Below are 12,478 nucleotides of genomic sequence, written 5' to 3'. Positions count from 1 at the left end.
TACCATGTGGCTTTTTACCTTCCTTTCATTCTGTCCCTCTGACTTGTTATGTGTCTCCTGGCATCTCCTCTGAGTGCCTAGATTCATACCCAGTTCTTTTCTTTGCCTGGAAGTCCTTCCTATTCTCCCAGTCTAGCTATTGTCCACTTAGCATTTTATTAAACCAATTACAGTGACACATCTTTACACATCAGATACCTCACAATAGTAGTCATCTTTTATACCTCAAAGATGATGTTGTGATGTGATGGACTTTCCTTTGGCATCCACCTTAGTCTTTTCTATAGGGAGGGGCAGGTGGCTTGTTTTGCTTTGGGTTTTTTGTTTTGATGTTGCTAGAGATGAAATCCAAGGTCTTAGAACTGCTAAGTAAACATGAAGCCACTAAGCTACCCCAAAGCAAAACACCACATTTAATTCGGTCACCAGTGTATAAAATGTTATTTATGGTCTCTGGATTCCAGTAGCTTTCAGTAAGTACACCAATTTATGTATGGATTATCAGCTAAGTAGAGGCAAATAAAATAATACTCTGTTTGCTTTTGTGTTCCTGAGAACCTACCAGAAACTAAAGATTATTGAGTGTTCAATAAAAAGCACCTCATTGACTGTGCAGTGGTGATGCATGGCTTTAATCCCTGCACTCAGGAGGCAGAGGCAGGTGGATTTCTGTGAGTTCCATGCCAGCCAGGGCTACACAGAGAAACCCTGTTGGGGTGGGGATGGGGGCAGCACCTCATTGAAGAACCTTCAGGTCCTGAACAACAAAGATGGGAAGTGAGTGGGGTGAGATAGCTCAGGGAGTGAAGGCACATGCTAGGAAAGGCAGGCCTGAGTTCCATCCCCATAATCTGTGGAATGGGGACAGAACTGTTTCCACAGAGTTGTCCTCTGACCTCCACTCAAGAACCCACATATACATGTACATTAAAAATAAAAGGGTTGTTGTCGTTTGCTTTTTAACATGTGAATGAGCCAGGCATGGTGGCGCACGCCTTTAATCCCAGGCTTGGAAAGCAGAGGCAGACAGATCTCTGTGATTTCCAGGCTAGCCAACAAAGATAAGAACAACAGACTAATTTTCCCACATGTTCACATCTGATACATCTATATGAATCTGCTAGATTATGTGAAATAAAAGGATACAAATAGAATTATGGTTGCTCATCAAAAACACAGAAAACTCCAGATCACAGTGATGTAATGTGAGCAGTATTTCCAAACCAGAAGTTGCAGATTTCAAAAACAGGAGAGATCCATGAGCCAGGCAGCCTGTAGGCAGTGGAGAAGGTAAGATAAAGATAAGGACTGTCTGGACCCTGTAAGAGTGCAGCCCTGCCTCAGTTCTGTTTTCTTGCTTTCTTAACTACAGATGTTTGTTTTCTGTTGTTTTGTTTTACTGCATTTGTGGTAATTTGTTAGAGTTGTAGTAGGATGTAACAAGTTTGGTTTTTTGTTTTGGTTTTTTGTTTTTTTGGTAAGGCCAGCTCCCAAATAATGACATGTAGACTTACTAATTATGAAAGCTCGGCCTTAGCATAGGCTTGTTCCTGACTAGTTCTTATAACTTAAATTAACCCATATCTTTTCATCTGCATTCTTTTACGTGGCTCAGTTATCTTTACTTTGTACTACCATCCTGCTTCCTCTTTGTCTGGCTGGCAACTCCGCCTTCTCCCACCTAGACCTCTTGCCTAGCTGTTGGCTATTAAGCTTTTTATTACACCCATCACAGCAATACATTTTCACACAATGTACAGGAATATTCTGCAACAGTAGGAAACTAATATATAATAGAAATGACTAACCTAAAGTAGTTTCCTTTGGATTGTGGTTTGTACTTTATTTAAATGAGGATGTAGTTACTCTGTAACAACTTTAAGTAAAATGAAAGTCAACAAAACTGTCCAAATTTCCAATATTTCCTTATTCTTTTGCTCCTGCCATCAGTCCTCAAGCTGAAGACAGCTGGAAGTTTGAACTGCTGCATCGTAGCTATGTTTTTGAGCAGACCTCATACTTGCTTATCAGAGTAGAAGAAATGTTCCATAGGTGTATGTGTGTTTTGCCTGTGTCTGTGCACTGTGTGCAGTACCTGCAAAAACCAGGAGAGGGCATCAGATCCCCTGAAAATGGAGTTAGAAACTGTCTACACTACCATGTGGGTGCTCAGAATCAAATTTGAGTCCTCTGGAAGAGCAGCCAGTTCTCTTAATCACTGAGCCATCTTTCCAGCCCCCCCCCCCTTTTCCTTAAGACAGGTTCTTCCCAGACCTGTAGAATTAGAGTGTTGCAGTTGTATGGTTTGGTTTGTGTTGGCAGCATTGCCCTCCAGTTCATGAGCCTCCTGTTGTGATTGAACAGGCACACCACATAGTAAGCTCATTTGAATCGTTTTTTAAATTACATACACAATACTATCAGCCTTGCTAAAGTTAATAATATTAGAAATGGGAATCAATATCACTTCTTGGCCTTTTGGCTAAGATGGTATGTAGAAATAAAAATCAAGAAGTATCATTTCTATGGATGGGTGTATAGCTCAGTTGTAGAATACATGCTTAGCATACATGAGTCTTATGTTCAGCTGCCAGAGGGTGGGGGAGTAATTACATGCACCATTAGCACTCATCTGTCATATCATCTTGGTATAGCTTTCTCTTGTAGTCTTTATGCAAGCACCACTTGAAACTGTACTGTGGAGCCATCGCTCGATGCTTAACCTGATGGGTGGATGACCTTAGTTCAATCCCTAGGACTTAAACCGTGGAGGAAAGACAGCAGTTCCACGAAAAGGCCATGGCAGCACCCTAATGCACACATACAAATGCACTCATAGCAAATAAAAACTGTAATCTACAGTTAGATTGTGATCAACGGTATAGACATATGTATCACTGAGCCTTATGGCTTTTAGATCTGACCTGTGTGTGTATTTCACGTCCTCTCTATGGTTTTCAAAGGTTCTCAACTCTGCTCTTTAAGTTTTTGCTTCCTGTTGCAGGGTGCAGGGGGACAAGAGTGCATGTATAAGGAAGGTCAGAGGACAATTGTGGGTGTCAGCTCTGTCCTTCCACCTTGGAGGTTCCAGGGAACAAGCTCACGTCAGCAGGCTTGTTAGCAAGTGCCTTTATCCAGTGAGCCATCATCCCCTGACTCCTGAGAAGTTGTTAGACTGCTGAAGGATGGAGCCTGAAGTTCAATGCCAGATTGTTAGTTGAGTAAGCTAGATGCCCTCTGTCTCTAAGCAGTCACGTCCTCCTGTTACCTTCTCCTCCCCCGTTTGACAGTACCGTGTATTACGTCATCACTGGCACTCTGTCCAGATTGCAAACAATATATGTTTTCTGATGAAATGTCTACAAGTAAAGTACTGAGAACTTGAAGGTTGTACTGCTCAAATGTCATAATGGTTGCATTTCGGGATTTCTGTAGGTATCTGGTGGGAAGTGTGCATGTTTGTGGGTGCGTGTGTCTTTGCATGTGCAGGCCAAAACTTAACTTCCAGTGCTCTCTTGTTTTGCTCCTTCTGTGTCCTGTCTGTGTGTGTGTGTCTGTCTGTGTGGTGGGGGTGGTCTGTGTGCAGGTGTGTGCTCCTGCTGCAACTGCACAGAAAACGGAGGGGGGCGTGGATGCTGAGTGTCTTGCTCTCTCTCCACCTTACTCTTGAGATATGGTCTCTCCTCCTTGCAGGCAGCAAGCCCCAGTGATCCTCCTCCACCCCTCGCAGCCCTGGGGTTACCCGTGTGTACCACCACAACAGGCTGTGGATGTGGGTGCTGAAGATCCAACCCCAAGTCCTCATGCTTGAGCAAGAAGCATTTTACCTCATTTTACCTGAGTGTCTCCTCAGCCCCGAGAATTGCTTTTCTCTAGGAACCCAAACCTGGGGATATAGAGGAGCAAAAGTGCAGCATAAAATGTGTTTGGTTGTGGGGTGTGTGTGTACACATGCTGGAGGGAGCCATCCAACTAGTTTTGTTGTTGTTGTTTTGTTTGGGTTTGGTTTCTCTGTGTAGCCTTGGCACTCCTGGAACTCTGTAAACCAGGCTGAGCTCAGGGATCCTCTGCCTCCAGTGCTGGGACTAAAGTTGTGAGCCACTATGCCAGGCCTCATTTTGCTTTGTTTGTTTGTTTCTGTTTTTTTTTTTTTTTTCTAAGCAGTCATCTGCCTGGAAGTCAGGCTGGACTTGCTTGGCCAGTGATCTACCTCAGTCTTGGGATTACAAATCATGTACCACTGTGCATGGCTTTTTTTTTTTTTTTTTTTTTTTTTTTTTTTTGTATGTCTGGGGATTAAACTTACATTGCAAGGACATTGCTGACTGAATTATTTTCCCAGCCCTAAAGCTCTTTTTGTCCTAACTGAAATTATGGAAACAATTAGACTAGTCTACACTAATTTCCATACAGTCTTTCCCAACCCACACAATTGAGTGCTGGCTTAGTGTACACAAGACCCTGGATTTGATCCTCAATACTGGCACCCACTCCACCCCACTACCCAAAAAAAGACACATAAGCCTCTCTGAAATATTTGGTTTGTCAGTATGATTTTATCCCCATATGTATCTGTTGTTGTTTTGAGATGGGGCATTGCTGTGAAGCACCAGGTAGCCTGGAACTTGCTGTGAAGGACGGGCTGACCTTGAATTTACAGAGTGCTGGGACTAAAGCCATGCACCACCATACTTGGCTGTCCTTATAAGTGTTTAAAATAATTGAAAATGTAGTTTGGAGCCAAGTGTAGTGGCTCACACTTTATCCCCGCACTTGGGAGGCTGAGGCAGGAGGATCACTGAGAGTTCAGAACCAGCCTAGACCCCGAGGCCCCACCTATAAATACATAAGCAAATCAAGCAAGCTGGGGTGTCTTTCAGTAGTGGAGCATTGTTTGACATGGACTAGGCTCTCAGTTGCTCTCTGTACTGCTAAGGTAAAGGCAAAACAAGATGGAGTTTAGTACAGGTCGGTTTGTTTAGACAGTGTCTCAAATAGTGTAGGCTGTCCTGGAGCTTCCTGTACAGCACAGGGTGACTTGGGATCCTCCTGCCTCCACCTCTTAGGTGCTGTGATTACAATACGCACCCCTACACCGGTTTATACAATGCTGGAGATGGAATCCAGGGCTTTGTGCCTGTTAGTGCTTATACAAGCTGAGTACTCCCCAGCCCTGGTTTGGCTTGGTGTTTTGGTTTTGGTTTTGGTTGGTTGGTTGGTTGGTTTGGTTGGTTTGGTTGGTTGGTTGGTTTGGTTTTGGTTTTGGTTTGAGACAAGGTATTAGTACCCCAGGTTAACATGAAACTCATATTGTAGCCTTGGCTGTCCTGGAACTCGCTCTGTAGCCCAGGCTGGCCTCGGACTCACAGAGATCGACCTGCCTCTGCCTCTCGAGTGCCGGGATTAAAGGTGTGTGCCACTATGGCCCAGCTTAATGAAGACTTTGTTAAGATCAAGAGAGTTAAGTAGTACAGATAACAAGTGGGGTAGATGGAACTTTGCTCTGGCCTGTGACTAAGAGCTTTGTCTATGGGCTTGAACTGACTCTCTGCTGCACCCTTGTCTCATAGCAGCTGCCTCCAGTATAATCTCCAACAGTGGCATCAGTGTTGCTTTGCAGTGAAGGGATTCTAAGGCTAAATAACTTGGATTGCAGTTAAAAGTGAAGTCTCTTAGCAGGCAATAGTGGCACAAACCTGCCAAACTGGTACTTGGGAGGTGGAGGCCATCCTTGGCTACATAGCAAGTTTGAGGCCAGCCTGAACTATCTGTGACTCTACCTCAAAATAATTAAGTAAAGGAGGAAATAAAATGAAGGGTCTTTATTACAGTTTTCCCTGAGAATTTTGATATGCATTTTAAACTAATCAAAAGCTAATGACTGCGTTATTTCTCAAATTTCTTTGGCCACAGACGTTTGGCTCATTTTATAGGACTAGTTAGTATTCACCAAACATCTTGGGAAGTGATGCTTTAGGTCTGTGATTTTCATGTATAGCAAAAGAGCCCTGGAGTCTGCAGGTGAAAGGTAAGTGGGGGCTGGTAGAGCATGCTGTAATTCCAGCATTCAGGTGGCAGAGGGGGAAGGATCTCTGAGATCCAGACCAGTCTGGATCATGTCATGAGTTCAAAACAGCTAAGGTTACATAGTAAGGTCCTGTCTCAAAATGGAGGGGGAAGGCAAGCCACTGGAGACCGTATAGGTCACTCACCTCTATCCACTGCATAGGCATATGGAAGTACTTCACGTGTTTCTTGAGTGACTGAATTAAAGAATTCATTGGTTTCCTTATTTAAAAGTAAATGGTAACTAACGGGATGTGATTCAAAGGAGTTTGTGGCTATATTTTTACCGTGTATTCATTTTGTGGTAGAAGAGGGCCCAATAGTTAAGAGCACTTGCTACTTTTCTAGAGGACCTGGGTTCAGTTCCCAGCACCAATGTGGCAGCTCACACCAGCCCATGTTGGGATGTGGGAACCAGGCATACATGCAGTGCCCTTACAGACATGCGGGCAAAATACTCATGGGCATAAAATGAAAATGCATCTTGTATTAGAAAAGAATTTATGTGTTTTGCATGTATGCATGATACCCGTGGAGTCCAGAAAGGGGCACGTGATCCCATGGAACCGGAATTACAGACTGTTGTAAGCCAGCAGGTGATACTGAGCATCAAGCCTGAGTCCTCTGCAGCAGGATGGTTTGTGACTCTCTTGATTGTACTGGAAACTTTTTCAGGACAGGGAGCGTGTTTGTTCATTGTAGTCACTGGTATTGGTACATAGTAACAAGTGAAATTGCTACAACTCTCTTGTTACTGTTGTTGCTTTAAGAATTTGTTGTAGCAGCTGGGCGGTGGTGGCCTTTAATCCCAGCACTTGGGAGGCAGAGTTTGAGGCCAGCCTGGTGTACGTAGTGAGATCCAGGACAGGCACCAAAACTACACAAAGAAACCCTGTCTCGAAAAATGGGGGGGGGGGGGGGGGGGGTTTGTAGCACAGGTGGAAAGTGATAATTACCAAGAGATTTCATTTAGTTGTTCTTCTGTCAGTGCTAGGTAGTGGTGGTTACACTGAAGTACAGGAATCTCTCTACCTGTGGAAGAATTTGCTTTCCATAAATTCAGTCACCCAAGGTCAACAATGGGGGCTATTGAGATGACTCAGCAGTAAGAGCACTCTCCGCTCTTCCAGAGGACCTGGTCCAGTTTCCAGCACTACCATGTGGCTGACAATCATCTATAACTCCAGTGTCAGGGGATCCAGTGCCCGAGTCAGATACAAACATGGTACACATACATACATGCAGGCAAAGCATTCGTCGACATAAAGATGAAATAAATCTTAATAACAAAAAATTCAAAATCAACCACGATCCAAAATTTTAGGAATGAACAATTTGCAAATTAGAAAACTGTCCCGACTAACTTGATGAAGTCTTCCACACCACTGCATCTCGCCAGGACCTGGGACTTCTCTTTGTAGCACACTTGCACTACCGTGCTACCAGCTAGCAGTCACTGAGGGCACCAAGTGCACTGTGGCAGCACGGCAGTGTGTCAGGTAGCCCTTAATTCGGTAAAGAGCCGAAGCTGAGGAAGAATGGTGCTGGAGCCTGGCATAGTGGTGCACGCTTTCAATCCCATGTATCAAGTAGGGAGGGAGAGGCAGGCGGATCTCTGTGAGTTTGAGGACAATCAGAGCTACATAGAGAGACCCTGTATCCAAAAAAAAAAAAAATTATTTAAAAAGAAAGAATAATAATGCTGCAAATTATGTAACTTATTTACATAATTCTATAAGGCATATAATAAAATGCTTTCATTTATTTATTAAATTTTGCTGTGGGAATATGCATTCTGAAAAAATAGTGTGTTTTTGGTTTGGTATCTTCCCTAGTTTCAGACTGACACTGGGTATCAGGTCTTGTTTGTTTGTTTGTTTGTTGGGGTTGAGTGGGTGCAGTCTTATTTTGTAGCTGGAGCTCTCCTAGAAATTACTGCACGGTCCACGCTTGCCATAGAGTCTGAGAAGTCCCTCGGCTTCAGCATCCCAAGAGCTGGAATTACGTACAAGTAGGAACCGCTCTACCCTGCTGCTGATGGGCTCTTAAGGAAACACTATATTTTAAATTTCTTTCTGCCACCAAAGAGTATAATTTTCTAATTAAATATTTCCAACATCCAAAAGGATAAATTTAGGACATGATATAAAAATTAAAGCCCTCATGGTATAAAATAATGCTGTGTGATCTGAATGTGAATGCCCCCCCACTTGTTTGCAACACCTGCTCCTCAGTTGGTGGTGCTGTTGGGAAGGGTGTGTGTGCAGCAGGAAGTGGGTTGTTGAAGGACAGCCGCCGAGTGTGGGTGCAATGGGACCGGCCAGGCCACTGTGCCTTCTCTGTCCATTGCCTGTCTCCCTGCCTTAACCCCCACATAATGAACTGTAAGCCAAAATAAACCTGTCTCCTCTAAGATGCTTCTGTCAGAGCATTTTAGTACACCAGCAGAAGAGTCAGATCCTGTGGGTGTGATGGCTCTCACAGAGACAGTTTGGAGGTTCAAGATCAGCATGGTCTACATAGTGAGTTCCTTGTCAGCTAGGGCTACATAGTAAGACCCTGTCTCAAAAAAGAAAAAAGAAAAAAAAAGGCTAATAGTATAATGAATAGGTTCACGTATCCATTACCTGTACTAGGAATTAATGATTTCCAGTTCCCAGTGTCTTTCCCCCATCGGTTCCCTCCTCCCTAAGTGTCACCGTTATTCTAGATATCATTCTTAGCATTCATTCACCTTTCTGGTTTACTTTTGCTGAGTGCATGTCCTGCAAATTGTGAGTGGCATTTAAGGGGTTGCTTGTGTGTTGTGGTGTTATTTATCCCGGGCTGGCCTTAAACTGTAGCTTGAAGATGCTCTTGAAACTTTGATTTTCCTGCCCCGCTACTTCTATGACTGTACTCTTGTATCAGTGGACATTTTAGCTTTTTTTTTTTTTTTTTTTTAATTTTACAGTTTTCAAATGATTAACAGACCCTTCTGCTATAAACATTCTTATATATTTTCAAGTATATATTTGTAAGTAGTTTTCTAGAATACGAAAGAATAGTGAAGCTGGGTGCTAGAATGTTCAACTTTGATTTCCCCGTACATTTGGATTTAACAACTGGTGGGGAGCTTTTTCATTTTTCTTAAGATGGTGTTTATGATTGGCATCTCATTGAGTTTTGTTTGTTTGGTTGGTTGGGGGGGGTTGTTTTTTGTTTTGTTTTGTTTTGTTTTGTTTTGTTTTTCGAGACAGGGTTTCTCTGTGTAGCTTTGCGCCTTTCCTGGATCTCGCTCTGTATACCAGGCTGGCCTCGAACTCACAGAGATCCGCCTGCCTCTGCCTCCCGAGTGCTGGGATTAGAGGTGTGCGCCACCACCGCCCAGCTTCATTGAGGTTTTAATGTCACTGTCATGACTTGTAGTGAGGTTACATTTTAGCCATAATGTTTCCTGAGTGAAATGCTTTTTCTTCTTTTTTGCCTAGTTTGTTGATTCATAGATGGTTTTTATATATCTAGATAATATCAGATTTTTATATTGCAAATATTTTTTTCAGCAGTGGCTTACCTTTTTCGTCTGTTTTCTTTTTGATAGAGCAAAGGCGATGCCGACAGGCGTAACAAGGCTTTTCTCCAGGGTCCAGAAGGTGAGTCCTAGCAGACTGCTCACACGCTTCCCTGTCAGGTGAAACTCTGGAGAGAATCCTTGCCTTGGAGGTAGGTGTGTCTAATCCAGTGATGGAGAGCTAAGGCAAGAGGATTGGGAGTTCAAGGCCAGCCTGGCCTGCCAAGTGAGACTCTGCCTAAACAGCACACAAAAACAGTGTGCTTGAGATACCATGTGATAGGATAATGAGCATTTTTAACAATTGGTAATTTTGAACTGTTTAGAAGAAAAGCAAGTTGGCTTTTAGACGTGGCACTTTTTTTTTTTTTTTTTTCAAGACAGGTTTTCTCTGTAGCTTTGGAGGCTGTCCTGGACTAGCTCTGTAGACCAGGCTGGCCTCGAACTCACAGAGATCCACCTGCCTCTGCCTCCCGAGTGTTAGGATTACGGGCGTGCGCCACCACCGCCCGGCGACATGGCACTTTTGATCATAGAGTTAAATCATATAATAAAAGACTGTCCCAGGAGGCTGGGTAGATAGCTTAGTTAGTAAAGTGGTAATGCTTGGCAAGTGTGAGGACCTGAGTGCAGCACTCAAGGAAAAGCTGGAATGTGTGTGACCCCAGAACAGGTAGGGTGGACAGAGGTAGATCCCTGAAGTGCATTGGCTGCCCGGCCTGGCCAAATTGGTAAACTCCAGATTCACTGAAAGACCCTGCCTCAAAAGAAATAAATACATAAATAAAATCAAAGAAAACACTTGAAGTCAACCTCTCGCCTCCCATGCATGCACATGAACAAGCACATACATGTCATACACAAGCTAAGACCTACAATTGGGGTGGGGATGAAGCTCAGTAGAGTCCTTGCCTTACATTCAGCAAGTCCTGGGTTCGGGTTCCAGTACCACGTAAACTGAACATGGCAGCGCAAGGAGAATCAAGGACCCAGACTTTGGAGGTGGACGCAGGAGGATCAGAAACTCAAGGTCATTTTCAGTTACGTAACATATTTGAGTCTAGCCTGGAGTGTGTGGGGACCCTGCCCACCCTCCCATCCTCCCCCCCCAAAAAGATAAAGGACAAAAAGATATCTCATGAGTTAGGAACTCATGCTGAACAAACATAAGGACCAGAGTCCAAATCTCCAGCATCTGTGGAACAAGTTAAGCTTTCCACAAACACTTGGAACTCCAGGTCTGAGGGGAATCTAGCTTTTTTTCCTCTGGCCTTAACACACCACCCCCACCCCCACCACATGCGTATACACTGAGGCAGACACATACAAACATGAAGAAAAAAACCATCCTAAATTGGGAATGGTGGCGCAGGCCTGGAGAAGCACTGGAGGACCGAGAGAGATGGACTGGAGAACCGAGGGAAGATGTTGCCTTACTGGTCTCTTTTATTCTTTTTAATTATTTACCAAGTATTTGTTGTGAGTTTGTTTGTTTGTTTGTTTGTTTGTGTTTGTTTTTTTAACAGGATCTCACTGTGTGGCCTCAGCATCCTGGAACTCACAGGAATCCATCTGCCTTTGCTTCCCAAATGCTGGGACTAAGGATGTACACACACATATACACACACTTATCCAGCATGCTTCATTCCTTTTTATCTCCATGACAATACAGTGTTCTTGTTTAAAAGCTGCAGAAACCGGATTAGAGTGGATGAGTGACCATTAGGAAAGCGGGCCATGAAGCTGTAAAGACTTGTGTATGCGAAGCTGGTGGACGGATGTCAAAGCCCATGTCCTAACTGTCACAGGCTTTCTTGTCCGACTATTTTTGGACCGCCAGCCTGCAGTAATGACCTGGAGACTTACTATAAATTGTGAAAGCTTGGTCTTGGCTTAGGATTTTTTCACAGTTAGCTCTTATAACTTAACCCATATTTTTTCAATCCACATTCTGCCAGGTGGCTTGGTTACCTCTTAGTAGAGCAGCACATCTGACATGCTGCGACATGCGCTGAGTCTGTGTCCAAATCATGCACCAAGAATCCTTCTCCCAGTCTCTGTGTGTGTGTGTCTAGAAATCATGCCTGTCTCTCTCTACTGCCTAGAAATCATGCCTGTCTCTCTCTACTGTCTAGAAATCATGCCTGTCTCTCTCTACTGCCTAGAAATCATGTCTCTCTCTACTGCCTAGAAATCATGCCTGTCTCTCTCTACTGCCTAGAAATCATGCCTGTCTCTCTCTACTGCCTAGAAATCATGCCTGTCTCTCTCTACTGCCTAGAAATCATGTCTCTCTCTACTGCCTAGAAATCATGCCTGTCTCTCTCTACTGCCTAGAAATCATGTCTCTCTCTACTGCCTAGAAATCATGCCTGTCTCTCTCTACTGTCTAGAAATCATGTCTCTCTCTACTGTCTAGAAATCATGTCTCTCTCTACTGTCTAGAAATCATGCCTGTCTCTACTGCCTAGCTATGGGCCATCTACTGTAGTGCAAATTAGATACAATTTAGCTCTTTATTAACCGATCAGAATGTGCCTTAGGCAGAGACATACTTCACAGTGTAAACAAATACTCCATGATCTCTGTGGTCCAAAAGCACATGGTTCTTTAGTCATGGATAAATGACTACACTGACTGTCTCAGCCTTGGTTAGTTGAGACCCAGAAATCCTCATAGAATTAAGTCTGGAGGATGAGAAGTAAAGAAAGGGTCACTTGCAACAACATGAGTGCTTACAGCAAGACTCCTTAGAAAAGGAACACTCCCCTTGACCGTTTGGGAGGTGTCTGTCGTTTTTCTGTTCTTTTTCTTTTACCAAGTCCTACCCTGGGATTTATAAAAAAAGCCTCTGTCCATTTT

The 12,478-nt window shown here is 43.7% G+C and overlaps 1 protein-coding gene across 5 annotated transcripts in view; it reads left to right on the top strand.

The window, feature by feature from the left end:
- The window catches only part of Dap3 (death associated protein 3), a 30,407-nt gene that overhangs the window by 3,838 nt on the left and 14,091 nt on the right, over nucleotides 1-12,478 (top strand). For all 5 annotated transcript variants that reach the window (XM_036190758.1, XM_036190759.1, XM_036190756.1 and 2 more), the window contains exon 2: nucleotides 9,647-9,698. In XM_036190758.1, coding sequence (XP_036046651.1) covers nucleotides 9,657-9,698 — 42 coding nt within the window. In that variant the 5' untranslated portion in view covers nucleotides 9,647-9,656. The remainder of the gene's footprint in view (nucleotides 1-9,646; nucleotides 9,699-12,478) is intronic.

Source organism: Onychomys torridus, chromosome 6 (assembly GCF_903995425.1).
Source record: "Onychomys torridus chromosome 6, mOncTor1.1, whole genome shotgun sequence".
NCBI classification, from domain to species: domain Eukaryota; kingdom Metazoa; phylum Chordata; class Mammalia; order Rodentia; family Cricetidae; genus Onychomys; species Onychomys torridus.
Note: the sequence above shows the minus strand (reverse complement) of the source record. Positions and strands in the feature narration are given on the sequence as shown.